We start from the raw sequence: 24,693 nt of genomic DNA on the forward strand, positions 1-24,693 counted from the left end.
CCCCCCATCTCCTCTTTAAGCCTTTTAGGAGCAGAACTGGGGCCCACGTGTTTGCAGTAGTTTATTCATATTTTGTCACAAATGGCCGGGGAGGGGGTGCCGGACTCCTCCAGGCAACATAGAAAATAGGTCCAAGAGACAGGGTGGCTGGGGTTGGGGCAAGGGGGGACAGGGAGGGGTCTGGAGAGAAAGCCTGGGGGAGGGGGGAGGGCAGACTAGGGGTGGGGCTGCCCCCCTGCTGAGCCTGCTCATTCCCGGTGTGGGTACCGCCCCACCTGCAGGGGGAGCCCCAGGGTGGGGGGTGGAGGGGGCGGCCCAGAACTTCCAGGGTCAAGCCCTGCCCCGTGGCAGGGCCTAAATGCCCTCTGAAGTGGACAAGGCTGGAGGTCCCGCCCCTTCCAGGACTGACTGCCATGCCCACAGGCTGGCAGAGGAGCTCCTGCCCCTATTTAGAGCTCTGCCCAGCCCTAGTCCAAGGGGAGGGGGCTCTGAAGGCGGGAAGTCCCCGCAGCAGCAGTTTGGGTGGGGGGGAGAGGAGGCTGGGGGCACCAGTGCCCCCTCCCTCCCCGGGGCTGAGGCCTCTGCGGCCCAGGGGCAGGGCTGGGGGTGCACAGGCGTCCGGTCCGTTCTGGGCTCGCTCCCTGGCCGGCTTCCCCCTTAAAAACTCACCAACGTATAAACCATACTGTGGGAAGACAAGGCAGTGAGCCAAGTCGCGGGCATGCCCGCTACTGGCCACCCACCCTGTCGCGCCCTAGGTTGCCCTCAGTCATCAAGGGCAAAGGGCAGGAACTTGGGGCCCAGCCATTCCTGGGGTTGGAGGGATGGTGCCTGGAGCATCCCTTCCCTGACTTCTGACCGCCATGGGCAGGACCTCACCTGTACAGGTAATAGAAGAAGGAGAGCAGGTAGAAGGCGAGTTTGCACCAGGACTCCTTCTGGCAGTAGTTGAGGATGTCAGCATTCATGATGGAGACTGCGTCATACATGACCTCAGAGCCATCCGCAGGACGGTGGAAGTACCTGGGGGGAGGGAGGGGCCTGAGTGCCCACCCTCAAGGCTCCCACCCACATCCTGCCCCGCTCTCCCATCTCACCCTCCCGAAGGCAGCTGCTACCCTCACCTCCAGAGGTGGTAGAAGAGGAGGGGGATGTTGAGGCCCAGGGTCACCCACTCTGCTGCACACAGAAACATCAGACAGAAGAGGCCGTGGATGGAGTATTCTGGGACCACCAGCTGGGGAGTGAGGGTGAGAGGTCAGTGGCCAGGTGCTAGGACAGATCCAAGCTTCAAGGGCACTTGGGAGGTGCCCACCCACCATCACCTCTGGGGACTGAAAGGGCTTCTAGCCTCCCACTCCCTCCCACGTGGCAGAGCAGATCAAACAGGCCGCAGAGGGGGAAGGCCCGGCTCTGGGTTACAGTGGCGCTGAGCTCGGCTAGGACCCTCCTGCCCCTAGCCCTGACACTGACCTTCCTCAGGAGGCAGCAGATGCGTTCGATGTTTTTTAAACGCTCGCGCTGTAGGGAGAGGAAAAGACCGCAATGGTGGAGGTGAAGGAGCGGGCACTGGGGGCGCCCCGCCACCCTCCCACGCCCCCCACTCCCTGCACGTGGCCGCCAGGGGTCGCCAGAGCAGGCTCTGCGGCGTTTCCGGCGGCGCGTCAGGAAAGCAGCCGCGCCGTCCCCATAGCGACCGTCACCATGGAGGGATCTTCACCCCGCGTCTCCATGGCAACGGCCCAGAGCCTGGCAACGGCCCAGAGCCTGGCAACGGCTGCCCCGCCAGGAGGAACCCGAGCCCTGAGCCCGAGCCAGGTGTTTGCTGGGGGCGGGGACAAAGCAGAGGAAGGGGCACGGCCACCATCCCCTCTACCTCCATCTTCCTGTCCCCCCGCCGTCCTCCACCCGCGACATATGGCAAGACAGACGGACGGACACACCTCGGCGCAGCACATGTATCACTTACTGCCCGCGCTGGGTTCCCCTGGTCGATGGGGTTCTTGAAGTCGGTCCGCAGCTCGTCAAAGGCTATGATCTGGGGGAGGGGCGTGTGCCCGTCAGGGTTGGGGCAGCAGCTTATGGCCCCCCACGCATTCTTCTGTGGCATAAGATTCACACATGGGGATCGGACCAGATGGGACGTGCTGCAAAGGTGGAGAAACTGAGGCCCAGAGAGGGGTGGGGCCTGGCCCAAGGTCACACAACAATTTGGAATGGAACTCTAGTGTGCTGATGCCCAGTTCAGGACATGTCCACTACACCTCCATCCAAAACATCCCAAGAGATAGTGTCTTCTCCGCTGGGCCCTGTGCTGAACACTTGGGTCCCAGAGGCCTGGGACACCGCCCCTGCCCGGGAGGAACCCCAGACTTGGGAGAAAAACTGTGAACTACATCCAGGGTGATCAGGGCTGTGGAGTGCAGGAAGAACCTGGGGTGGGTGCCTGATCCAGCATGGGGTGGGGATGGGGAGTTCAGGCTGGACTCTTGAGTAGGCGTTTGTCTGGTGAACAAATGCGGGAAAGGCAGTCTGAACAGCAGGAACAGCAGGTACAAAGGCAGAGGGTTGAAAGAATAAGGAACATTCAGGAAGTTGCAGGTTCTATATGGCTAAAGTGAAAGCGTGAGGCGAGCGGCAAGAAAGACGGGAATGGTGAAAGATGGGCTGGAGAGGTCAGCAGCGCCAGACGTGGGTGCCTTGTGAGGCCGGACCAGATGTTTGGACTTCAACACAGAAGTAAAGGGGAGCCATCAAGGGGTATAAAGCAGCAAAGCGGGGTGGTTAGGTTGATGTTTTAGGGTTGACCGATCAGGAAGTACAAACTGGTTAACGGTCCCAGCCAAGACATACATGATGCTTCCTCCATGCCAACAGGCTTTATGTTTATTAACTCATTTGATGCTTGCAACAACCTGATGACGTAGGTGCTGGTATTATCACTTCCGTTTTGCAGATGAGGAAACTGAGATAGATTAAATGACTTGTCCAAGGCCACATAGCTAGTTAGTGGCAAGCCAGGTTTCTAAACCCGTTAGATTCCAGAGTTAAAATTTGAACCACTTTACTACACTCAGGCTAGACCAGTCAGGGGACTATTGGAGTGTTGCGGCTGGGGCTTGGGGTGGGGGGGAGGTATGGTGATCTGAGTGAAGAGAGGGACAGTGGGGATGGAGAGGTGGGGATGGATTCCAGAGCTATTTAGAAGCCAGACTCCAGAGGGCTTGAATGGCAGTGAAGTGGAGGCAAAGGGGCCCAAGGTGACTTTGGGTGTTGGGGCATCTGGCGGATGGCACTGTCCTCACTGGGATGGAGAACTCTTGGGGGGAGCAGGTGTTTGAGAGGATGATGGGACAGACCTGGGGGGAGCTGGCATGGGCGGAAGGCTGGCAGAGGAGCCTTCAGGAGTCCCCTCCCCTGAGCACCAGCCCAAGGATGAGGCAGCGGGCCCACCACCCCCAAGCATCCCGGACCCCTTAAGACTCGAAGGGAGAGAACACGCGCTTCCTGGAGGGAGCTGGGGCCATCTGGAGCAGCCCCACCAACTCCCCATTGACTCTGGGCAGCCGCCTGCCTGTCAGGCCCAGCAACAGGGTCCAGCAGGGAGCGGAAGGGTGCCGTCTGTCTGCCCCAGAGCTGGCACCACCAGCAGGCGGCGAGTGTTGCACCTCCCACCCCCCAGGCTGCCTGGCGCTGACTCAGCCCCCTGGAACAAACAATCCCCCACGGTGACAGCAGACACGCGTCACTCCCCACCAGGGTTGCCTAGCGACCAGTGGGGCCTAGGCTCAGGGTCTGTGGTGGGATCTGGGGTCCTGCCCTGGAAGGTTCTAGTTCTTACCAATTTGGATTGAGGACCACACCTCCTCTCCCCACCCGCACACCCCTTGGCAAGCCTTGCTCTGGGCTTATATACACTCTGCTGTATATACAACAAGCCCACTTTACCGATGAGGAAACAGACTCAGGACAAGAGACTTGCTATGATCGCCCAGCTAAACAGCTGAGCGAACACAGTGCCTGGCACGTAGTCGGTGCTCAATGAGTATTTTTTGAGAGCACTTGGGCCCTCTCTCCCAGCCTGGGAGCCCCGGAAGGGCGAAGCCTGAGTCTTATTCATCCTTGTCTCTCCCAAAGCCGCCCAGAGCCTGGTTCTCAGGAGCATCGACACAGGTGTGTTGGATGGAGGTCTGCTCTGAGGATCCCCTGAGGACAGGGACCCCCATAGAGGCTGTTGGAGGCCTCTGGGTGGGGAAGGGCCCAAAAAGGGGCTTCTTGAATTCCAGGAGCCTTCCTCCCAGGAGCTGGTTACCTCTGTGTGCCCAGCCCGTGACTCTCAATTCCTTCCAGTCCTCAGGACTCCAGCCCTCCTGCCACCACCCCACAGGATTGTCCAAGGCCCTGGGATGAGATAGGAGGCTCAGAGAGACCAAGATGGACCTAGGGGAGATGGAGGAAGGGAAAGAGAAACAGAGAAGGGGGCAGAGAAAAGAAAAAGCAACTGAGAGACCCAAAGAGAGAGAGAGAGGGCTGCAGATGGGGTGTGTGTGTCTGAAGGTGTCTATGGGGGCTCACTCCTCACACAAAAGGGGTGCAGTCAGAGTCCATGGAATCCTGATGTAAAAGAGACAGACAGCAAGGGGACAGCAGGGGATGATGAAGGGAGACTGATCAAGGGCCAGGGAAGACCACGGAGCAGGCAGGCAGCAGGTCCCAGGAAAAGAAAGGAGTGATGAAGTGGGAAGACCAAGAAAGAAGCAGGTGAGGCAATGGGGAGGAAGAGGAAGGAAGCGGGTATGGAGAGACTGGCGGGGGATAACACGATTATCAGGGAGGTGTGTGCTGGACGTACAAGCAGAGGATGCTGAGCTGAGCGGGCCAGGGCCAAGATGCACAGGCCGTGTGGAGGGGATAGGGTGGTGGCTGAAACCTCAGGGGACATAGGAGAAGAGAGGGCAGTAAAGGGGGTGGGGGGCAAGGGTCCCAAAAAATAAGCTGGAGGCTGATTGATAGTTCTGTAGTGAGTAGAAGGGAGACAGGCAGGGTACCACTGAGAAGGCCCCAGAGAGTGGGGGAGAGGGACCCTCCCTAAAGGGAGGCAATCAGGATAAGGGATGAGAAATGGACGTTTTGAAGAACCAGGTGTGAGGCAAGGCTGGAGAGAGAGACAGACCAAATGAAACAGGAGACAAAGAGGAAAGTGGGGGCAGGAAGAGGAGGAAAGCTGGAAAGTGGGGAGGAAACCTACTGGGAGGAAGCCCGAACAGGAGGGTGTAGGGAAACCCAAGGTGAGCTGGTGGTCGGGGTTAGGTCTCTGGGGCTGCTTAGAGCCAATCACTGCTGGGTCAGGGGGTGGGGGTGGGGGGTGGGAATGGAAAGGGTTAATGGGCTCTGCGATCTGTGGGTCCTGTAAACAGATGCAGTTGCCATAGCAACTGGCTCCATCACTCTGGCTGGAAAAACCCACAAAGGGGGTGGGGAGAGTAGACAGACAAACTGCCCGACGGACAAACGGGGGCGACTAGATGGCGGGGGTTGGGGGGCAGGGAAATAGGAGGGAAAGGAACAAGAATCCCAGAATTCCGCCCCACACCCCAAGGCTGCCATGGGGCAGGGGACGGGGGTCAGAGACCGACTGACATACCCACAGACAGTCGGGGTCGGCGGAGAAAGGGGGGGCCCCCCCGGGAAGGAAGCCGATGATGGGGGGTGTTTATGGGGCGAAGAGAAGCCGACTGATGGGGGATAGCGGAGAGGAGGCTCCAAGTTTCTCCGGGCCCTGAGACCATCCGTCCGTCCCCCTCCTGCTCCCAGCGCCCCCTGCCCCCACTCCGACCCCAGCCCCAGCCCCAGCCCCAGCCCCAGCCCGGCCTTACGTGCCAGATGACAAAGAAGATGAGAGAGGCGCACAGCACCAGGGTGAGCATGTAGCAGAACGCGGCGAAGGTGAACGCCATGGCCCCCGCGCCGGGCGGCGGCCCGGGGGGCGCCAGCGCGGGGCCCGGGCGCAAGGGGACGCCCCCCCGGCCCGCGCTTAGGGCCGGCCGGGCATGGCCCGCAGGGTTCGGGCGCGGGCTCGGGGGACGCGGGCGGCGCGGCCGGGATCGGGGCCGCGGGGCCGTGGGGCGCGGGCCGGTGGGCTCGGGGGGCGCGTCCGCTGCCGGCTGCCCGGGCCCCAATCGCTCATCCTGCGATCCCTCGCCCGCGGCTCCCTCGCTCTCCAGCCCGCGAAGCCGGCGGGGCGGAGCCGGGGGCGGGGCCGCCGTGCGAGCAGCCTCGGGCGGGCGGGGCTGGGTCTCTGTGCGCCCCTCCGCCAGCGCGGCCCGGGCGCCACCCCCGCCCCAACCTCAGGGACACGTAAGCATGGACGCACATCCCTGGCATAAGCCCCCCCCCCCACGTCACACAACGAGCCCACCACTGCCATACTCGGTCCACTCGGACGGGTGCCCGCACCTCTGCCCTCATTCGCCGGCCACGGAGGTCGGACCGAGGTCTTAAGTGCAAAGCACTTGTCACTGTCCGAGGGGTCAGAGACACCTGGCTTGAACCCAGAACAAGCCGGGAGAGGGGGCTGAGCCACGGGGCTGAAGGGGCTGCGGGCCAGACACAGCGGGGCACAAGGGCTGCGGCCCAACTCCCCATCCCGGACCCGCCTGTGTGGGTGTTGGCGGCGGCGGCAGCTCACCAGGTGCTCACTGACGGCCGCCAGCCGCCCTCCCGGCCGGCCGGCCGGAACAGTGCTGGGCCCGTGGGGACAGACCATAGAAGCACAAGCAGGCAGCTCTCCTAGCTTCAGGAAATGGGTCAAGGCCTTTCAACAGCAACCCTAGGACACACAGCCCAAGCCAGGACCCCTGTGCAGCCCACCAAGTCCAGGGCTCCAGTTCCTTCCCCGCCACCCAAAGGCAGCTCCCACCACAGACCACACTCAGCCACCACAACTTCCTTGCAAAAACCCTCAGCTCCCCCGAGGGCCAGTGGAAATTTATTTATTTATTTTTTGTCCTTTCCGTCTTTCCCCAAGTGGCTTTTCCTTGCAAAATGCCTGACATGACACCAGAGGGGAACCTGGGAGTTGGGAGGGCACCCCAAGGGGCAGCCCAGGGACTTAAATACAAGCTGGAGGGGAGGGCACAGGTGGGACAGGCAAGAGACAGCACAAGGGACATGGCTTCTCAGGTAGAGATCAAAGGTTTGTTTTTCTGCAGGAAGAAGCTGTGTCAGAGGCAGGGGGCTAGCATCCTGGGTGGGAGGGAGTTAAGTGGAGAGGCCCCCCCCACCCTGGGTTGCACCCACATTCCCAGAGAAGTAGCGACAGGGGATGAGGATCCGCCCTCATAGGCTCCAAGGGACGGAAGGGGGAGAATAAGCCAGATGTGCTGCCTCAGGGCAAGGGAGGAGGTGCTGGCAGAGTAAGGGTTAAGGCTGGTGCCCAGCCTCTGGCACGGTGGGCCTTCCGCCTCCGCCTGCCTTGGGGACAAAGGGGCACGGTGGGCGGGCAGCACACGGGCCTGGCTCTGGCAGGGCAGGGAGTGGCAGGAGCAGGCTCCCTCTGGGCTCAAGACACAGGCCCAGCGCGGCTGCCCACCCACCTGCCCTAGATGTGCTCAGACCCCACCGCAGCTGGACGGCTTGAGCTGTGAGTGTGTGTGTCGGGGTGCGGAGGCAGGGAGGAAAGTGGGCTGCTGGGCCCCTGTGGCCCCATGCCCGTCCTGAGGTCCAGCCCAGGGCCCTGCATTCCAGGGCCCTGGATCCCCTGGTCCCATTCCTGGCCCCAGGTGCTGACTGCAGCCAGGGGCAGTAGAGGCCAGGGAGGCCCTCGGCTCCTGGGGAAGGGGGGTGCGCAGGGGAGGGGAGGAAGAAGAGTAAGGAGAGAAACCCACTGCAGCATACACGGGGGGCAGGGGGAGGGAGACAGACAGAGGAGAGCCCTCATCCCAAAGGTGTGCGGTGGGGTATCTTTTAAAGTCACCCAGAGGCAGCAGCAGAGCAAGCCTGCACCCTCACCCCAGCCAAAGGTCCTGGGTGTCCTCCCTTGGGGGCCCTGACAGAACCGGGGCTCAGGGCGGCAGGCAGACAGGCCAGAGGGAGATGGGGAGCCCAGGACACCCCAAAGCCACAGATTCAAATGCCCCGGGAGAGGGAAGTACCTCCTGCCCCCTCCAGGGGCATCATCTGGAGAAGGTGCCACCTCCGGTCCCACCCCACGAGCCCCTCCTAGCAACAGCCGCCACCAGCCTGCTTCACGGGGGTGCTGTCAATCTTGAGGTTGGGCCGCTCACCCCCTGAGGCTGCCCCAGGCCCCATCCGTTTTTTGATCTCAGCAGCCATGGTCATGAACGCCTGCTCGACATTGGTAGCGTTCTTGGCACTCGTCTCCAGGAAGGGGATGCCCAGGGAATCTGCAAACTCCTGATAAGGGGAGAGGAGGAAAGAGAAGGGGAGAGGAGGTGAGGGGCAGCAGGCCCCAGCCCACCCGGGCAGCCTGGCCCAGGCCTGCTCACCTTGGCTGTGGTGTTATCCACCACCTTCTTGGTGGTGAGGTCGCTCTTGTTGCCCACCAGGAGCTTATTGACATTCTCGCTGGCATAGCGGTCGATCTCCTGTAGCCACTGCTTCACATTGGCATAGGATTCCTAGAGGGACCAGATCAAAAGTTACTTTGCTCCCACCTCCCACCCCTACGCCAGGCCTGGAGAACAGGGGTTTTGAGGGGAAGATGGTTGTCCTGGGCTCCTGAGAAAGGCAGGCGCCCTGGGCTCAGGGACCCAGAGGAAGCTCCTCCAGGCTTAGCGCTCCTTCCTGCCCTCCTCTGTCTGAGACCCCAAAAGCCAGGCCCAGCAGAGCCCCGGCTGTCTACCAACAGCCCCAACACCTCAACAGCTTAGACCAAGGGCCAGCCAGCTCTGCTTCCTGCAGCTGCTCGTATTTCCCCAAGACACAGAAAAGGCCTAACCACGTGGAGGGAGCAAATGGCATCAAGAGAGAGGCCAGAGGGAAGACAGAGACAAAGGATAACAGGTTAGCAAGAATTACAAAGTCCCCACAGTGGCCTTAAAATCCCTTTAAGGTTTGAAACCTTGGAGCCCAGTGGTAGGTGGAGGATCCTCGCAGAGGAGACCCTGGCCGATGGGGGAGACAGGTATCCTGGGAACAGGGCCTGATATTTGTCCTACTTCTGGCACCGACAGCCTCCGCGCTCGGCCTGGCTCTCCTGGCGGCCTGCTGCGCCCCACCCCCCCCCACGCCTGGCATGCCGACAAAGGACAGAACTTTTAGGAATATGCTTGAGCTAGAGCCGCTTTCCCTTCTTAGGAGCCAGAGGTCTGGTGATATCACACTGGATTCAAACGTACACCTCCTGCCATGTCCCAGGCGGGGCCCTGTGCTGGACACTGGGTTCAAATAATGGAATCATGCCTGGGCCCTGCCCTAAAGCACTCAGGGGACAATGGAGGACTAGACTAGGGCACACACAATGGCAAGACAGGGAGACCAAGCGCTGCAGGGACAGAAGGCAGGAGCTGGTGGAGCTCCAGGATCATCTCTGCCTGGGGAGATTACAGCCTACCTACACCTGCAGGGACAAACTACCCCCATGTGGGTGCCAGTGGAGGGACGGGGAGAGGCGCAAGGGGAGGAGAAGACATACGCTGGGTCACGGGATGGGATGGGAGGGGCGTGCTGTCTTTGGGGAGGGGGAAAAGCTAAAAGCTGCTGGGACACAGGCCCTGAGCAGGGAAGGAGAGGAAGAGGAAGCAGGCCCAAGCAGGGAGGGTCTTAGCCTGGCCCAATCTTAGACAACCAGGAGCCAGCAGAGGTTTCCTTCGGAAGGGAGCAGCAGCAGCACACCTGTGTTCCGGGAGGAGAGTCCTGGCAGGAGTGCAGAGGCCAGATCAGACTGGCAAGGAGGTGGACACCAGCTGGGAGATGGCTGGAATAATCCAGGGAAGAGAAGATGTGCCCTGAGCCAGGGAATGAGGCAGGGAAGAGCACAGGATTTAGAGTCAGACCAGCCTGGGTTAAGCCCCACCTCTGCCACTTACTGTATGGTCCTAGATATGTCACTTGGCTTCTCGGAACCTCAGTCTCCTCACTTCTATAAAGCAGTACCTCCTGGTGGGGCTGTTGTGAGTATGGGATAATGAATGCAGGCTTGTCTCATAACAAGTGCTTAATTAGCAAGAGCTGCCATTATCCTCATCACTCCTATTATTACGAGGGGACGGATCTGGGAGAGATGATGGGGGAGAACAGAGGGGCCCAGGGACTGACAGGATGGGGGAGGGAAGAGTTTTCTGGTCAGGCCAACAGGGACTCTGTTATAAAGATGAGGATGCAGAAGCCAGTTCAGGAAGAGATGGGGAGACCAGCACCAGACAAGCTGAGTCCTGCAGATGGTCTGGAGCTCTGCAGATGGCCTAAAGGCGGTCAAGAGGCAGGAAAGGATGTGCTGGGAAGCAAAGAACCCTGGGTTCAAAATACGGGCTTTGCCTTTCCTGACTGTGAAGCCATGCGCAGGTAACTCAACATACGTCTAAGTGTGTTTCCTCATCTGGAAAAGAGGGACGCCACCATTGAGTTCACTGGGTTATACTGTGAACATGAGAATTAACACAGACATAAAGTGCCAGCAGAACGCAGGACACAGGAGGAGATCCACAGTGATAGCTCTTTAGTTGTAGAAATCACAAAACAAGAAGCCAAACCACAAGGTGGCCAGAATTGTGCAGGGAGAGTCAGGAGGCGGCTTGGGGCAATCAAGAAGCACAGAATCTGGGGCTGTAGCGGGGCAGGATACGACAGACCAGTAAGAAGTCACTGAAAAGAGAATCTGCTGCAGCAGGAGGTGGCAGACGTTGAGACAGTAACTTTTTCAAAGAGCGAGAAGAGAACAGAGTTAAAAGCCACGAGAGATCAATCATGGCAAAAACTGAAATGAAGTCACAAGTTTTGGCGGTTAGAGGTCCTTGGTGACCTCCGTCTGAGTGGAGCAAAGTTCACCCACAGCTTGTTGTCTAGGAGGCATCACGAGTCCCTGGTGAGCTGAAGAGCCCAGCTGCCCCTCAGAGTGGGGACTCCTCCTGGCCTGGGGCTGACACAAGTATCTCCATGTCCCCAGGGCCTGACCTCCATGAAGCAACAAAGTTTAAAAAAAAACAAAGCGGGTAGAATCAGTAGGCCTGGGCTTTCTGTCTCCGCCACTTAACTGGCTGCAGGGCCTAAGAAAGTCTTACCACCCCGACCCATTTCTTCATCTGTAAAATGGGAATATAACACACACCTCTTTGGAGTGTTACGAGCATCAAAGGGCTGTGACACAACCTGTGAACTGTAACGCGTGACAGGACTGTTTCCCGCTGTTAACATCACCGCTGATGCCGATGACACAAGACTCACGCTGCCACAGCAGACACAGGCCTCCCAGAACTCTGCTCACACTGGGCCCAGAGTGCAGGGCTCCCTCACTTCCTTGCGTAAGGCCCTCCAATCGCTTCTCCACAGTGTCTTTACCCAGGAGGCCACGGGCCCAGCACAGCAAGCAGTCAGCTGACTGAACCCCCCACAAAACACAGGTGCCTGGAAGGTCTAGAGTAAGGTGGCAAGTCTGACAGGGAGGTGAGGCCTGGTTCTGCCAAGGCCCTGCAGCGGGGCCTGGGGAGGACCCAGGTCTGCAGCTATTTCCCCCCCTGTGAAATGAGTCCGAGAACAGTCTCCTTTCCAGGCAGCATGAGAAAGAGAGGACGGGAACAGTAAAAAGCAGCAAAAGCCAAAGACCTGAGGCTGAGGAGGCAAAGTGGGGGATGGTGAGCCCGGGAGTACCTGGTCAGTGACGTCGTACACCACGATGATGCCGTGAGCCCCCCGGTAGTAGCTGGAAGTGATGGTCCGGAACCGTTCCTGACCAGCTGTGTCCCACTACAAGACAGCAGGAGAGACGGGCAGGTCAGCCCTGGGCTCCGTGCCCAGGGCCCCTCCCCTCCCAAGGGAGATGTCTCTGCACCAGGGATTCTGCAAGGAGCAACACTCACGATCTGAAGTTTGATGGTTTTGCCATCCAGCTCAATGGTTCGGATCTTGAAGTCCACCCCGATGGTGCTGATGTAGCTCTCTGTGTATGTGTCATCCTGAAAGATCAGGGACCAGGGAAATGGCCTGAGTGAACAGGTCTGAGGCCCATCTGGAAAACCTCCCTCCAGTGTCCTGCCCCAGCTGAGCTCCTAACTGCTGAGCCCCAGTTCTCAGCACCCCAACTTGCCAGCCCTATGCCCTTGTTCAGTCAGATATGTTGCTGGCAAGTCCTGCAACTTCATCCTTGGTCTCCCAGGTCTTGCAACCACTATTCTCTGGGTTGCCCCCCTCTCCCTCCGGCCACCAGCCAGGACCCCAGATGGATGGTATAGGAAACTTCTTACTTACAGCAAACCGCAGGAGCAGGCAGGACTTGCCCACGCCCGAGTCACCAATCAAAAGCAGCTTAAATAGGTAGTCACTGGAGAGAAAGGATGGGAAGGTGTGAAGGAAGGCAGGGAGCCCACCTGCCATCATCCTGGAGTCAAAACTATAGCATTCTCCCACACTGTGAGGTGTGCCTTGGATTAGAGTATTAAAGCACTCACAAGATCCTGCCACAAGTCCTGGGATGGGGAGGGTTGACCACTCCCCGTAACACAGCTGGCCCAAAGGGGTGCATCTGAATCCCCACTTCACAGAGAAGGAAATGGAGCCACAGAGAGGGACGTGACTTGCCAAGGATCACATGAGTTAGGTGACAGAGTTGGGTATCCTACCCTGATTCCTGATAGACTCCATGGTTTCGGGTCCAGCAGGGGTTATTTAGGGAAACCCTCCTACACTGCCATCTGCCATACCTGACTTGGCAGGGGAGGCCCCAGAAGTGGAAGCCAGGGCCCAGCCTAGAACTTAACTGAATACCTATGTAAAGAACCTGGTATGAAGTCTCCAGAAAGAGACGGTCAACAAGCGGCAATGATAATAGCAGTTAAAACTTATCCAGTTCCTACTTGTGCCTGGCCTTGTGCTAAGCACTTCAAATGCATCATCTCATTCAAGCCTCACAACAGCCCAATGAAGTGAGTGCTGGTTATTCCCAACTAATGAAGAAACCAGAGACCAGAGAAGGGAAGTGACTTGCCCTAAGTTACACAGCTGTTAACTTTAATACTGGAAACCAGGTTCAGACTCCAAAGTCTCTGTGAAAGCCTGTTGGTTCCCTTCTCTGTTACCCCTTACAATCCAGCTCAGAGCTTCACCCTTCCCCAAGGATATCTGAAGCCAGGATCTGGAGAAGAAAAAGGAAGTGGCAAAAGAGGAAGAAGATAACTGACACTAAGGGAAAACTGTCGATGAGAAGTCGGGGCAGAGATGTGGGCCACCTACCCGTAGGGGGAGTGACCAAGAAGTGAGGAAAGTCTGAGGAACAAAGAATCCCACTGGAAGGGAGAAAGCAAATGCCACATTCATCTGAACTTCTTCGGCAGGGTGACGGCGAAGGGAAGGGGTGTGACGGCGGCGCCAGGTGCTTGCGCAAAGGTGAGGGGAGGGCGGGAGGGGACCAGCCTCTGGGAGCGGCAGGGCACTTTGATCCAGGTAAAGGGCAAAGCGGCAGCCCCGGAGGGGAGAACCTGCGGAAAAGCTACCCAGCGGGCCAGCCCCCAGGAACCGGATTCCGGGAGGACTGGAGAGCAGAATGTACGACCCGACCTAAAGGGCCCGAATCTGGACCGAGACCAGAAACTCTGGGGATGGGCTCCACAATGCCAGGACCGTCGTCAGCACCCAGACCGCTACTCTCAGGCAGCAGGTGGGGAAACTGAGGCCTGGAAAGACCGGGGCTGCGGGGTCACCTGACCGACAAGGCCTGCTAGTGCCGGTGCCTCGGGATCCAAGTGGTGCCCCTCGGGGTCGCAGTCTCCGGGACCGGGTGCAAGAACTCGGGGCGTCGAGCTGGGGTTCTGGGGCCCCCGGGGGAGGGGCAGAACCCGGATGTGAGGGGGGGAGGTCAGCGGAAGAGGGACCCGGATGTGGGGGCGCCGCGCAGTCCTGACCCGGGCCGGACAACCCCGGTAAGCGTACAGCCCCGTACTCGGGATCGAGGCTGCGCCGGACGGCGCGGGCGGGGCGCACTCACTATTCGGGGTTCATGGCGGCAGCGGCGGCCCGCTCGGTCGCTCCCAGTCGGCTCTGCTCCGCCTCCCGTTCCAAGATGGTGGCCGCTCCGCCCCAGAGGCCCCGCCCGCGACGCGCAGGCGCAAATACTCCGGACTGGGACCTCGCCGCGTGGCTCCCCGGAACTTGTAGTCTCCTTACGTTGTGCAACTCACCCCGCCCCCCGCTGCGCAGGCGTAATCCTAGCCCAGGCCCCACCATCGCCGCGCGTTGCCTTCTGGAGCTTGTAGTTCGCTCCCTAGAAGTACCTGGGCTGGAGGACCGCGCTCGGGAGCCTGACAGCGTCCCGGCGTTGGATCCTCAATTTAGTGCTGTCGTTGACACGTTTCACGTCTGTCTGACAGAGGCATTCATCCTTACACTCCCCGCAGCGTTAGTAAAAGTTCATTTATCCAGGGTTCTTCGTGTACTGGCGCTCCTAACTCCCAGCAGCAACCCCAGGAAAAAGGTGTCACCCACATTTTATAGATGAAAAAATCGAGACTCGGTAACTCGCTCAAGGTCAAACAGCTTGGTTAGGGGCAAAGCTCGATCAAAGCCTGTGGTCTCCAGAATCTCAGAGATGAAGGTTGTTAGAAAAAAATCCTTAATCTGTGGGGCTCCCGAACAACTCCGGGATAGGAGAAGCCTATCTAGGTTGCAGCTGAGCGGGGCCAGACGTGAGCGAGCCACACACACACACACTCACTCGCAGCCTCTCCTGACCCCACCCCCAATGTAGAGACGTAGAGACGCTAGGAGCCCTCGGGCTCCGCCCCAAAACAAGCCCAGCTCAGAGTCAAACCGTCTTTATTTCTACAGCAACATTTGAAAATAGAGAGCGACCGCCTCACCTCCCAACTGGGGCAGCCCCTCCTGCCACAGGGGTCCATCACTGCCCCTAGCAAGAAGCTACAGGCGTGGGAGGAGGCGTGGCAGGATGGCTCTATGGGCGGTGCCCGGGGCGGGGTCAGGCCGAGCCTGGGCGGGCCGGGCGGCAGGGGCAGTGCATAAGACCGGGCTGCAGGGCAGAGCCCGGCGGTGAGAGGACGGACAGGGGGTGGGCTCTCCGTACTGGGACACGGGGCAGGGCGCACCATTCAGAGGCCGGGAGGAACGCGAGAATGCCCAGGGAACCCTTTGGGGAGGCACCGCCCCTGAGATGTGGAGCCTGGGAGATACCACCGCGCGGAATGGGGGTGATTAAGGCCTGGGCGGTACCACTAGAGAAGGGTGGGATGAGGGGAGGCCGGATAGTACCAAGGACTGAGGGGAGGAGTGCGGCCAATAACTTATTTCTCTATATACAGAAGCAACGGCCGGGGGAGGGCAGGGTGCTGAAGGGACGGCGGGTGCTTAGTGTTCTTGGATTTGGGGTCTGCGGAGGGGGGGCCACTGAGCCTCTCTCTACCTTTGGAGACCCCGGCCAGCCCCTCCGCTGGCCCTGAACCTAGGGAAGAGGGGGCCCTGCTGGAAGGAATAAATAAGGGGTAGAGCTGGAGTGGGCAGGCCCAGCCTCCAGGGCTCAGGCTGAGATGACAAGGGAGGAGGTTACCCTGAGATTGAACAGAAAAGACAGGGGTCCTTGCGAGAGACAGGAGGGGCAAGCAGCAGGCCCATGCGCAGGGCTGGGGTGGGGATGGTGCCGGGTGGAGGCTCTGGCGACCGGCTGCCCCTTCAGGATTAGCCCACAAGGGAGCTTCGTCGGGAGAGGTCCATGGAGCTGGAGCTGAGGGTGCGGCTATCAGAGAGGCCTGTGCCTCCAGGCTGTGGGCAGAGGGGCGGGTGGCTCAGCCTCATGCTGCCGCCAGTTCTTGCTTCCCTGGCCCCGAGGGGCCTGACACTCCCACCCACCTCCACAGTTACTGTGCTGCCACTGGCCGCTCACAGGCAGGAGCTGAGTTTCCCTCATTTGTCTCCCCAGGGTCCAGCCCAAAGCCAGGCCTGGGATGGAGACAGGAAGTGTGGCTGGATGAACAGACATGCTTGAGAAGCTCGGCAAGTACACAGGACACGCAGGCCTGGGGCCGGGGCCTCAGCTGCCCAGTGCCGACAACTACCCACCCGTACCTGGACTGGCTCTTCCACACTCTTGTTGAGGAAGTTGAGGGAACTGGCCCGCTTCATCCTGAGGGGAAAGGGCGGTCAGGATTTGCCCACGGTGGAACTGGGGGAGGACGGGGGAAGGGGTCAGCTTGGGGCAGGGGAGGGAGGCTGATGGGGAGGGAGGCGGAAGGGGAGGGAGATTGGTGGTGGGTGGAGCTTGAGCGAGACAGGGACTTCACCCTGGGTCTGAAGTGCAGCTGGGGTTGGTAGGTTGTGGGGTGAGAGGCTCACCTGGGGTTCGGGGGCTCCTGGGGGCCACCACCCTGCAGCTTCTTCACCAGCATCTCACTGCTGCGCCTCAGGGCATCTCGGAGCTTCCCGAAGGAGCCGCTGCGCCGCAACGAGCCGCTGCCGTCCTGTGGGGCGGACAGGGTCGTCTCTGCGCCATGCCAGCTACACAGCCCCCTGGCCCAGTCCAGCCCCTAGACTCACCCCGCTCCACTCGGCTGCAGGCCCTCCCTCCTCGAGGTCGGACTCAGACCGAGCCCCAGCACCCGCGGGCACGTCTCGGCTGCCACGGCGGTCTCCGCGCCCACCGCTGCCGTCTTTCAGCAGCTCCACCACCTTGGTCTGGCTTGCGGGGTCCAGGCCCTGAGGGAGGGCGGGCGCATCAGGCGGAGCAGCGGGCCCTAACTGGATCACACACAGGGCCACGCAGGTCCCTGCCCACACCCCTGGTGCCTGTCGCCCTACCTGCTTGCGGCTGCGGCTGGCGCAGTCCTCCAGCGTGTGCGCGGCTTCTAGCTTGCCCTGGCGCCGGTACAGGGCGCCCAAGCTGCGCAGCGTGGTGTTGACCGTGGGGCTGCGGACGGGAGAGCGGGACGGTCTCCAACTCCCTGCTCCCCAGGAGCCAGGGCCCATCCCGACACCCAGCCCACGCTGGCCCTGAGGAACCATCCAGCCGACCAAAATCGAGCCTTTCCTGTGTGTCAGGCCCTGTGCCAGGTCCACCTGGATTCCCCTGTTTTGGGGAATCACCTGAGGGCCCTAGGTGGGATGTTGCCACCAGGACTAAAAGCTGGGAAACCCAGGAGTGAGATAATCAGGCTGTCCTGGGACAGAAAGCCTTCTTGGGACAGGTGGCCTGTGAGCTGGGCCTTGAAAGACGAGCTGACGGAGAAGAGGTGTGTATCGGGGCTGAGCAGTGTGGAGGGTGGAGTCTGGCCCCGGCCCCCCGCCCAGGATGCCGCCTCCCGGCGCTCTGCCAGCCCAGCAGTCCCGCCCCACTGTCCTCACCTGTCTACTTTACAGGCCTTGTACCAGCTGCCATATTCGCCATAGGGGGTGCTGTCCCGGCGCTTATCCTGGGGGAGAGAGAAGCGGAAGGTGGGAGAAGGCCCTCCCCTCTACACACCCCTGGCCTCATCCTCCCGCCACAGGCGCCTGCCCCGGCCCTGCCCCACAGAGCTACCTTGCTCTCCTCCCGCTCCTCTGCGTGCATCCAGATGGGCTTGTTGTCCCCTGGAGGGAGAGACGGGGCTGTCACCAGCCTCTCACGTGGGCCTCTCCTGGTTGGGCTGGACACATGACTGGGGTCTCGGGGGAAGTCAGGGGTACTCAAGAAGGACCAGGGTTGGGCTTTGTTGAATGAATGAATGGACAAGAAACAGACCCAAAATATGACTGACGCTCCTCTGGAACAGAGATGCCTGTGGCACAGGCCTGTGCTTGAGGGGCTCGTGACTGGGGGTTGGGGGGAGCACACCCTTACAAACCTCAGGCCCACGGCGCGAGATGATGCTAGGCCTGAATGTTGGGCCGGGCTGAGGGGTCCCAGAGCAGGAAGTGACTGACCGTGAGGGACCAGAAGGTGGCGTCCCAGAGTGGGAGACATCTGGGCTGGGCCTTCACGGTGAGTGTGAGTTGCCCAGTGGAGAAAGGGGAAGAGGCTCTGGGCCGAGGGCACAGGTATGCAAAGGGAGGGCACTGCACAGGTACAACCTCCTAGGGGGCTGTGTGAGTTGGGTGTGTGTGCTCACGTGTGCACACAAGTGGCTGCGGACCAGCCAGACCCTAGGCGTGAGGCCTGCCCGGCTGAGGTATTCGTCCTAGATGCTGACGGCTGGGTGGGCCTGTGCCGGGTGAGCTGGGGCACCCAGCAGCCATGCTCACCGCTGACAGAGCCGAACTCCCTCTCGTGAGCGCGGGTGAGGATCTCCTTGTACAGGGTCTCTGCATCCTGGTACTTGCCCTGTTTCAGGTAGCAGGAGGCCTGGAGGGGCAGGGCCCAGAGGGTGAGCAGGATGCAAGGAGTGGAGCCTTTTCCTCTCCTCCCTCCCCCCTCCCCCTTCCCCCAGCCCCCCCTCCAGCCCAGGACACCAGGTTGTTCTTGGTCTTGGCCACGTTGGGGTCGTCAGGCCCAAGGCACATGGCGTAGATCTCCAGTGCCCGCCGGTAGTAGTATTCCACCTCCTCAGCTTTGCCCTGGTTCTGGCACAGCAGGGCCAGGTTGCTCAGCTGCTTGGCCACGTCTGGATGAAACTTGCCCAGAACCTGGGACAGGAGCGGGAGCCAGTGGCTGGGCTCGGGGCCGGCCTACGTCCCCTGTCTGCCCAGCCCACCTGGCCTGCCCAGCCCTGCCTGCTCCCACCTTCTCCCGGATCTCCAGTGCCCGCTTGCAGAGGGGCTCAGCCTCCTTGTACTTGCCCCGCTTGCCATACAGGACCGCCAGGTTGTTCAGTGTCGCAGCCACCTAGCGGGTGGGAGAATGGAGGCTGCATGACCCGGGACCTGGGAGCTGCAGGGGGGAGGGGAAGCCCCCACCTCCCACCCAGCCTCACTCACAGCTGGGTGGTCCTTGCCCAGTGTCTTCTCGCGGATGGCCAGGGCATCATTGAGCAGGTGGGCAGCCTCCTTGTACTTGTTTTGGTCCCTGGGGGCAGGTGGGAGCACGATGAGGGTTATTCTCCAGCCCAAGGCCCTCCTCCTAGTGGCCCAAGATCCCTGTGGTCACTCGTCCCATACTTACTAATGAGTGAGCATGATGGGGTGTGACCCTGAGCGTGGGGAGACGTGGTCAGCCCCTGCTCTCTGGCTTGGGGGGCTTTGTGCAGGAAGGGCATGCAGTGCTGGGGTGCAAGCCAGACTCCCCCAGATCCCACCCTCACTGCCCCATGCCCAGTGCACCCTGTCCTCTGTTCCCCAGGGCCTCTGCTCATGGTGTCCTTTCTGCCAAGGAGACCTTCTCCGACCCTCTTGTGCTCTGGGCAAACTCAACTTTCACCAAAGGCCCTCCTCAAGCCTTGGTGCCTGGAGGAGGTGTGCCCCCGGCGTCCTCGTGTGCCGTCCCCTCCCTGGATATGTCCAAGCCTTTGTCCACCACTAGACTGAGGCATATTCATGTCTGTAGCTCAGGCACCCAGTGGGCTTGGCCCTCTCCAGGGACAAGATCCTTCTTTCTCTGTCACCCAACTGCTTGGTGGAACCCGAGTCCTGGCCCACTGCAGGCACTGAGGATTTGTGACCAGGGCTGGAGCCTTCAGGAAGAATGCTCCCATGGGTGACCGAGGCCGGAGGAGCCCTCACCGATAGACCAGCGCCAGGATGTTCAGCATGGTGGCCACGTCAGGGTGGTCGTGGCCTGACGTCTTCTCCAGGTCCTCGAGGGCCTGCTTGCAGAGTGGCACGGCCACCTCATAGCGGCCCTGAGAGGCGTACTGGATCACCAGGTTGTGCAGGGTGCGGAGCCGTGCTGGGATTTCATAGCCCCCGTGCTGCGCAGCCACATCTCCTCCTCCAGGGCCGGGGGCTGCAAAGCCAAGGGCGGGAGGTCAGAGGTACCAAGTGCCCCCTGAGCTGGGCCGGCACATGCCAGCCATACCTTTGACCGACGTCACACGTGGCCCTGGGCAAGTCACCATTCGCTCTCAGTTTCCCCATCTGTAGAGTGGGTCTAGTCACCCCACAAAAAGAGTGGGTAGAGTCCCAGCTCCGGTACTTCAAGCTGTGTGTCCCAGAGCAAGTCGCCTAACCCCCGAGCCTCAGCCTCCTCACGTGCAGAAGAGAGGCTCTGATACACAGGCCACCCGATCAGCAAGGCCAGTACTGGCCCGGGGCTCAGCACTGTGCATGCGTCCTCCTTTAACCCTCAGAGGAGGCTCAGAGAGGAAAGAAACTCTACCAGTGGTCACAGAGCAAATGGAGGCCGAGCAGGGCTCGCACCCAGGCCGGCCTGCTCGCAAGCTCTGAACTGTGATGCCTGCTCCTCACAGAACTTGGGAGATGAGAGAAGCAACATGTACAACCTGCCTTTTAAGCTCTAATGCTCGGATGTTATCATCAGAAACGAGGCAGGAAAGAACACGGCAGCCACTCAGACCTTGTTTTCTGTGACCTCTGGGTCCCAAGGACCAGGAGTTCACACAGCCTTCCTTTCCCGCCCCCAGAGCCAGCTGCCCCTCCGCACCTGGGCTCTGCTCCTCCTCACTGGGGAACAGGTCATCCAGAGAGTCTTTGGGGACGTCCCCCTTCTCCTCCTGGGGAGGAAGACGGGACGGGTGTCAGGGAAGGAGGCGGCCCAGGGGTTGGCGGGCTGGGTCGGAGCAGCGTCTGCCCCCCGCCGCCCCTCCCTGCTCCCAGGTGCCCCTGCCCCACCCAGTGGCCGTGGTAGGGCTTACGCTGGCGGAGGTGTCCTCGTCCAGCTTGCGGATCTGGCTCATGAACAGCAAGTGCTGCTTCTCCTCCTCGAGCTGGGCCACGGCCTGCTCGCTGCGCTGCAGCTTCTGCTGCGTCCCTGCCAGCTCCTCCCGCAGCCACTGGTTCTCCTGCACCAGGCGCCGTACCTGAGCCCGCAGCTTCTGCTTCTCCGACTCTACAGCCCCCAGGTGGCTCGACAGCGCCAAGATCACCTGCGGCAGCCAGCCGGAACGGAGGTCAGAGCCCTGCTGACCCCCCAGCCTGGGCCCCAGAGAAGAGCCAGGCCCGGAGGAGCTGCAGGGCTGAGGGCCCCGAAGTTCTCCTCTCATCAAAGGAGTTTTGCCCCAGGGCCCCAAACAGACCAACATAGCCTGAGACCTGAAACCAGGAGGCTTGGGGATTCCTAAGTCCTTCCTTCTGTGGTCAGGAGCCCTGGGCTCCCAGGCTGGCTGTGCTAGACTCTGAAATAGCCCATCCCATTTCCTGGGCCTCCAGCTAGTCCTCCACATCGATGGTCCAGTTCCCACCTTGTTGGGTTGTTTGGATCATGAAGAGCGCTAGCTAGGGTGCTGCCCTTTCCCCGAGCCGTCCACTCGTTTCCTGTCTCTCCTAGGAGTTGTACTCAAGCCCTGTAGCCAGAGCCACTATACCATACCGCTGCCCCTGGCCCAGCGCTAGCGCTTTCCCAAAGACCCTGATAGACGACTGAAGGGCTACCGAAAGACTCCATCCTGACTTCTGCCAAGGGGCCAGGGCAGCCCCTGTCCTCCTGCAGCTCCCAGGGAGGGAAGGGGGTGTGTGTCCTAAACCCCCAGTGTCTGGAAAACCACAGGGGCAGGTAAGGGGATCCAGAGGCCTCAGCCTCAGCCCCCATCCCTCTCCCCAAACTCCACGACTCCTTTCCTGAGCTTCCAGGCTCCTCCCGCCTTGGGGCCTTGCCTAGACTCTACCCTTTCTCCGTTCTTCATGGTCAGGGTCATTTCTGCAGTGAAGCCTCTTATGCCCTCAGCCCCCGGAAAGCACGGCACCTCCCCCAGCTCCATGCCATCCTGTTGTCCATCTGTGCCTGTATACACTGGGAGGGGGCCCTGGTGTGTTCATCTCTGTACCTGGCAGTCAGCCGGCCGAGGAGTGAATGCCCGACACATTGCCCTCCCAGAGAGCCAGGCAGTCTGGGACCCCGTGCTTTCTAGTTGACTAGCAAACGCCTAAGTGACAGGTGTTTTCACAACCACTAGCTATTTTTTAAAAATATCCTAAACAGCCTGGAAGTATTTATGGCAGATGGCATGATCCCTATTTTAAAAACAAGGAAACCAAGGTGATACCACCTACCCAGGATTCACAGAGCCAGGCAGTGTCTCAGCCAAGATCTGAGTGGGCCAAGACTCCCTGCCCGAGAGTCTAACTCCTTGTACACCCCAGCACCTCCTGGATAGTTCCGTCTGCATGTCATCCTGGCAGCCCCAACTTAAGAGGGCCCAAACAGAACTCCTGACCCATCCAGGCTCTCTCCTCCTCTTAATTTCCTCAAACCACAAACCTGGGACTTTCCCTGCCCCTCTCTGTCTCCTTTAGTCCATCCCCGGGCCCTACTGGACCTACTTCCAGAACGTCTAGGACTGACCCCCTTCTTACTACCCTCATGGCCCAACCCACCATTTCTCGTTGGAATTCTAGCAGTGGCTTCCTAACACCTACTACCTCCTTCCACCCTGACCCACAATCATTCATTCTCCACCCCTCAGCCAGAGAGAGTTTTTAAAACCTAAGCCAGACTGTGTCGCTTTACTGCTTAAACCCTCCAAAGGCTTCCTGATTTCCTGAGAATAAAACCCAAACTAATAAGGCACAGCATGATCTGGTCCCCACCTTCTCCGCAGGCCTTTTCTGTCCCTCTCTTTCCTCACGAAGCTCCAGTTAGACAGGTCTCTCAGTTCTCCCTCCACAACAAGATCTTTTCCACTTCAGGACCTTTGTACATGCAACCTCTCACTTTCCTCTTTCTCTGGAGGCTGGTTCATTCCTTCTCTCAGGTCTTGATTTAAATGTCATTTCCTCAGAAGTCTTGCTTGACCAATAGCTAAGGCTATCACAAGATCTTGTTATTTTCTTTGGAGAACTTATAATATTGAATAAATATATGTGTATTTCTGACTCTCTTCCTATTGGACTAGGGCAGGGATCTCGTCTGTCTTGCTGGACCTGTAGCCCTGGCACCTAACACATTGCCAGGCACATAGTAGGCACTTGATAACTTACCTGTTAACAAATGAATAGAAGAATGAATGGGGGGATCCTTAAGGATTTCCTCAGTTTTTTTAGGCCATGCAGTCTCTGCTACCTAGCAGAGAAGCCAGATGATCAGGCTCTCCTGGGGCCAGGCACGGCTGGGGTCTCCAGAGCCCATCCATTTCTTCAACAGATATTTACTGGGATCCTACCATGAGGCTCCAGGGGACAGATTCTTCCTTCCCTTCTGATTCTGTTACTACATTGCCAGGATTCCTCTGGAAGGCTCCATCCCTCCCATGACCTCCCTCCTTAGCACCCCAGACCAGCCTACCTGGGCCTCCCCCAGCCCCAGCTCGATGGCCTCCAGGGAGCGGCGCAGGAGGACACAGCGCTCCTGTGAGCCGGGCTCTGCCTCACCAGCTTCATGAGCGACGAGGGGAGCGAGAAGGGCACGATGCTCCCCGCGCAGGGTCTCTAGCCCTTGGATAACGGCCTTGGTGCCCAGCACGATCTCATCCTGGCTCAGCTTCTCCTCCCGAGGAAGCACCATCGTGGCCATGGCCGTGCCACCTGTGAAGGCGAGAGGGCGGGCAGGGGGTGCCGGGCCTGGGGCCACGCCGCCGTCCGCCCCGGATTAGGTAAACACCTAGGGTCCCCGGACGCCTGGGTCCCCGGGGTGCCCCGTCCCCCAGGCAGCAGCCCGCACCGTGCCCGCGCTCGGCCTACAGGGGGCGCGCCCGGCTCGTCTTGGCCCGGGAGACGCAATGCGGTGCGACCGGCGAGGCTGGACCCGGATTCGGCCCAGACCACTGGCTCAGGCCGGCTTAGGCGACCCAATCTCGGGGCTTCCCTGGAGACTCCCTAAGCCAGAGCAGGGCGCGCCAGAGGATGGACCTACGGGGATCTTGGGGGGTTCACTCCCGTGCGGAGACACCGTCCCCTCTGGGCGATCCGGCCCCAGCCCCCCTCGGGCAGCCCCCTTCCCAACAGGCAGGCCGAGCCACAGAGCCCCTCCTCCTGGGCAGCTCGACCCTGGGGAGACCCTCCCCCTAAGGAGCTGAGATCTCGGGTTCTTCGTCCCCCCCCTCCCCCCAGGCCGCGCCCCATAGGCCAGCACGACATCCTGCGGACCCCTCCCCTGAAAAGGCCGAGATCCCGCCCCCGGCCACCCAGGACTGCGCCCCCTCCCCGCGGGCTGGCCTGGCCCTCTCACAGGCCGCGCCCAAGACGACCCCTCCCCTAGGCCGACCCAGAGCCCCCCCTCTCCCGGCCCGATCGGCCCGCGTGGACCTGCGTCTCCCGCTCGGGCCCGCCTCCCGCTCCGGCTCCGGCTCCCGCCCCGCTTCACCCGGACCAGCAGCCGTGAGCAGGTCCCACCGCCTCCATCCCGCCGGCCTTCCCAGCAGTCCCTGCGCCGCCTTAAAGGTGAAGCCCGTACCTTGGCGGCGTCGGAGGGGGCTAAACACTCTTCTCGGCCCGCTGGCTGCCTTAAAGGAGCACGCCGGCTGGGCCCACTCCAGGCAAGGGGAAGGGATCCGGGGGCGT

General features: G+C 60.5%; 3 protein-coding genes across 9 annotated transcripts; all 3 read right to left on the reverse strand.

Moving 5' to 3' along the window:
* Positions 1-77: 77 nt before the first annotated feature.
* CNIH2 (cornichon family AMPA receptor auxiliary protein 2) lies at positions 78-6,185 on the reverse strand. The gene is made up of 6 exons (XM_057553132.1): positions 5,877-6,185; positions 1,970-2,038; positions 1,474-1,521; positions 1,125-1,237; positions 880-1,023; positions 78-685 (listed from the first exon to the last, which is right to left on the reverse strand). The coding sequence occupies exons 1-6, from the start codon at positions 5,955-5,957 to the stop codon at positions 658-660; spliced, it is 483 nt and encodes a 160-aa protein (XP_057409115.1). The 5' UTR covers positions 5,958-6,185; the 3' UTR covers positions 78-657.
* Positions 6,186-6,945: 760 nt separating this feature from the next.
* RAB1B (RAB1B, member RAS oncogene family) lies at positions 6,946-14,303 on the reverse strand. Of its 2 annotated transcripts, none has more exons than XM_007170988.2 (6): positions 14,156-14,303; positions 12,424-12,496; positions 12,036-12,131; positions 11,827-11,922; positions 8,508-8,639; positions 6,946-8,415 (listed from the first exon to the last, which is right to left on the reverse strand). In XM_007170988.2, the coding sequence occupies exons 1-6, from the start codon at positions 14,167-14,169 to the stop codon at positions 8,221-8,223; spliced, it is 606 nt and encodes a 201-aa protein (XP_007171050.1). In that variant the 5' UTR covers positions 14,170-14,303; the 3' UTR covers positions 6,946-8,220. The 2 variants fall into 2 exon arrangements, with proteins under 2 accessions (XP_007171050.1, XP_007171049.1); XM_007170987.3 differs by lacking the exon at positions 14,156-14,303 and adding an exon at positions 13,405-13,537.
* A 662-nt stretch (positions 14,304-14,965) lies between these two features.
* Positions 14,966-24,693, reverse strand: KLC2 (kinesin light chain 2). Of its 6 annotated transcripts, none has more exons than XM_007170985.2 (16): positions 24,587-24,693; positions 23,480-23,754; positions 20,895-21,125; positions 20,684-20,753; positions 19,804-20,026; positions 19,063-19,150; positions 18,869-18,970; positions 18,598-18,771; positions 18,391-18,490; positions 17,690-17,739; positions 17,515-17,582; positions 16,972-17,080; positions 16,711-16,869; positions 16,510-16,634; positions 16,243-16,300; positions 14,966-15,939 (listed from the first exon to the last, which is right to left on the reverse strand). In XM_007170985.2, exons 2-16 carry the CDS (start codon positions 23,705-23,707, stop codon positions 15,856-15,858), a joined length of 1,869 nt encoding a protein of 622 aa, XP_007171047.2. In that variant the 5' UTR covers positions 23,708-23,754; positions 24,587-24,693; the 3' UTR covers positions 14,966-15,855. The 6 variants fall into 6 exon arrangements, with proteins under 6 accessions (XP_007171047.2, XP_057409120.1, XP_057409117.1 ...); XM_057553137.1 differs by having other exon boundaries at positions 23,480-23,718; positions 24,587-24,671; XM_057553134.1 differs by lacking the exon at positions 24,587-24,693 and adding an exon at positions 24,443-24,548.

This window comes from Balaenoptera acutorostrata, chromosome 9 (genome assembly GCF_949987535.1).
Source record: "Balaenoptera acutorostrata chromosome 9, mBalAcu1.1, whole genome shotgun sequence".
Classification (NCBI taxonomy): Eukaryota; Metazoa; Chordata; class Mammalia; order Artiodactyla; family Balaenopteridae; genus Balaenoptera; species Balaenoptera acutorostrata.